The following is a 1,053-nucleotide window of genomic DNA, read 5'->3' as shown; positions in this document are numbered from 1 at the left end:
CCCAACTGAAAGGAAATAATGTCGATAGTGTATTGTAGATATAAATGACAAATAAGAAGTTTCTGAGAAAGCAATAATAAAGGTGATGCTTCTAGCAAATGGATCGCCATCGTAACGTCTGTTCCTTATAAATGTCACTATAGCGCGACACCAATTTTCCTGAAAGCACATTCGACATCGGATACGGGCTTGAAGGCCGTTCTAATACACGCTCAAAAGTATTTTGCTATGTTCAGAAAAATATTCACTGTTATAAGTGATACCAGCGTGCCGTAAGGATATGGTAATATTGGTCGGTTGGATGTGATTCTAATAAATATTTGATAAATTACCAGCCATAAATATTTGAAAATAGCCCGTATAAATATTTGAAAGATAGCCCATTCCTTACCTCCGGATTGTCGTAATCGGTTACTTTTCGATCGGATCGGAAAACTAGCAAATTTATTGGCATATAATTTTACAAAAGTAAAAAGATACACGGTATGAACTGTGATTATCTTAAGAATTACTATTGTATATTGCTCTTGATACACCCCTGCACATTGTAATAAATACTCATGTGCGTAATGTAATACAAATCGATACAAACGTACTCCATACTCCATACAAACGTAGCAGCGCGGTTTGCATGAGTGCGCGGCCGCCGCGTGCCGTGTACAGATGTTCGCATTCGCATAATCGTAATCCGGCGATGCACTCGCGTTGCACAGCGCTAGTCATCTCACGCGCCTGTCATTATTATGCGAATGTGTGCGTCCATACACGGCGCGTGACTGGCGTACACAAATACTAGCCTCTACGTTTGTATGGAGTTACTTGTTGTGTTAGTAATATGTAAGGTGGCAGTACTTCCCTGGGCGAACTATTTTTACAGGGAAGTACAGCCACCTTACCCATTTCTGCCACCAAGCAGTAATGTGTGCATTACTGTGTTCCGGTCTTGAATGGTCAGGGTGCAGCAGGCATATGGGACTTATAAATTTTTGTCTCAAGGTGACGAACGCAGTAGCAGTGCCCCTCAGATCTTTACGACTTAAAGCTTAGAGTGGC

General features: G+C 41.3%; 1 protein-coding gene across 1 annotated transcript in view; it reads right to left on the bottom strand.

Moving 5' to 3' along the window:
* The window catches only part of LOC113235383, a 44,873-nt gene extending 44,150 nt beyond the window's left edge, over positions 1 to 723 (bottom strand). Inside the window, exon 1 of the mRNA XM_026471062.1 lies at positions 597 to 723. Coding sequence (XP_026326847.1) covers positions 597 to 723 — 127 coding nt within the window. The remainder of the gene's footprint in view (positions 1 to 596) is intronic.
* Between the last annotated feature and the right edge of the window lie 330 nt (positions 724 to 1,053).

This window comes from Hyposmocoma kahamanoa, unplaced genomic scaffold, assembly GCF_003589595.1.
Source record: "Hyposmocoma kahamanoa isolate Upper Pololo Valley unplaced genomic scaffold, ASM358959v1 87, whole genome shotgun sequence".
Taxonomy (NCBI): Eukaryota; Metazoa; Arthropoda; class Insecta; order Lepidoptera; family Cosmopterigidae; genus Hyposmocoma; species Hyposmocoma kahamanoa.
The sequence above is the reverse complement of the archived record's forward strand: the minus strand, read 5'-3'. Positions and strand labels throughout refer to the sequence as shown.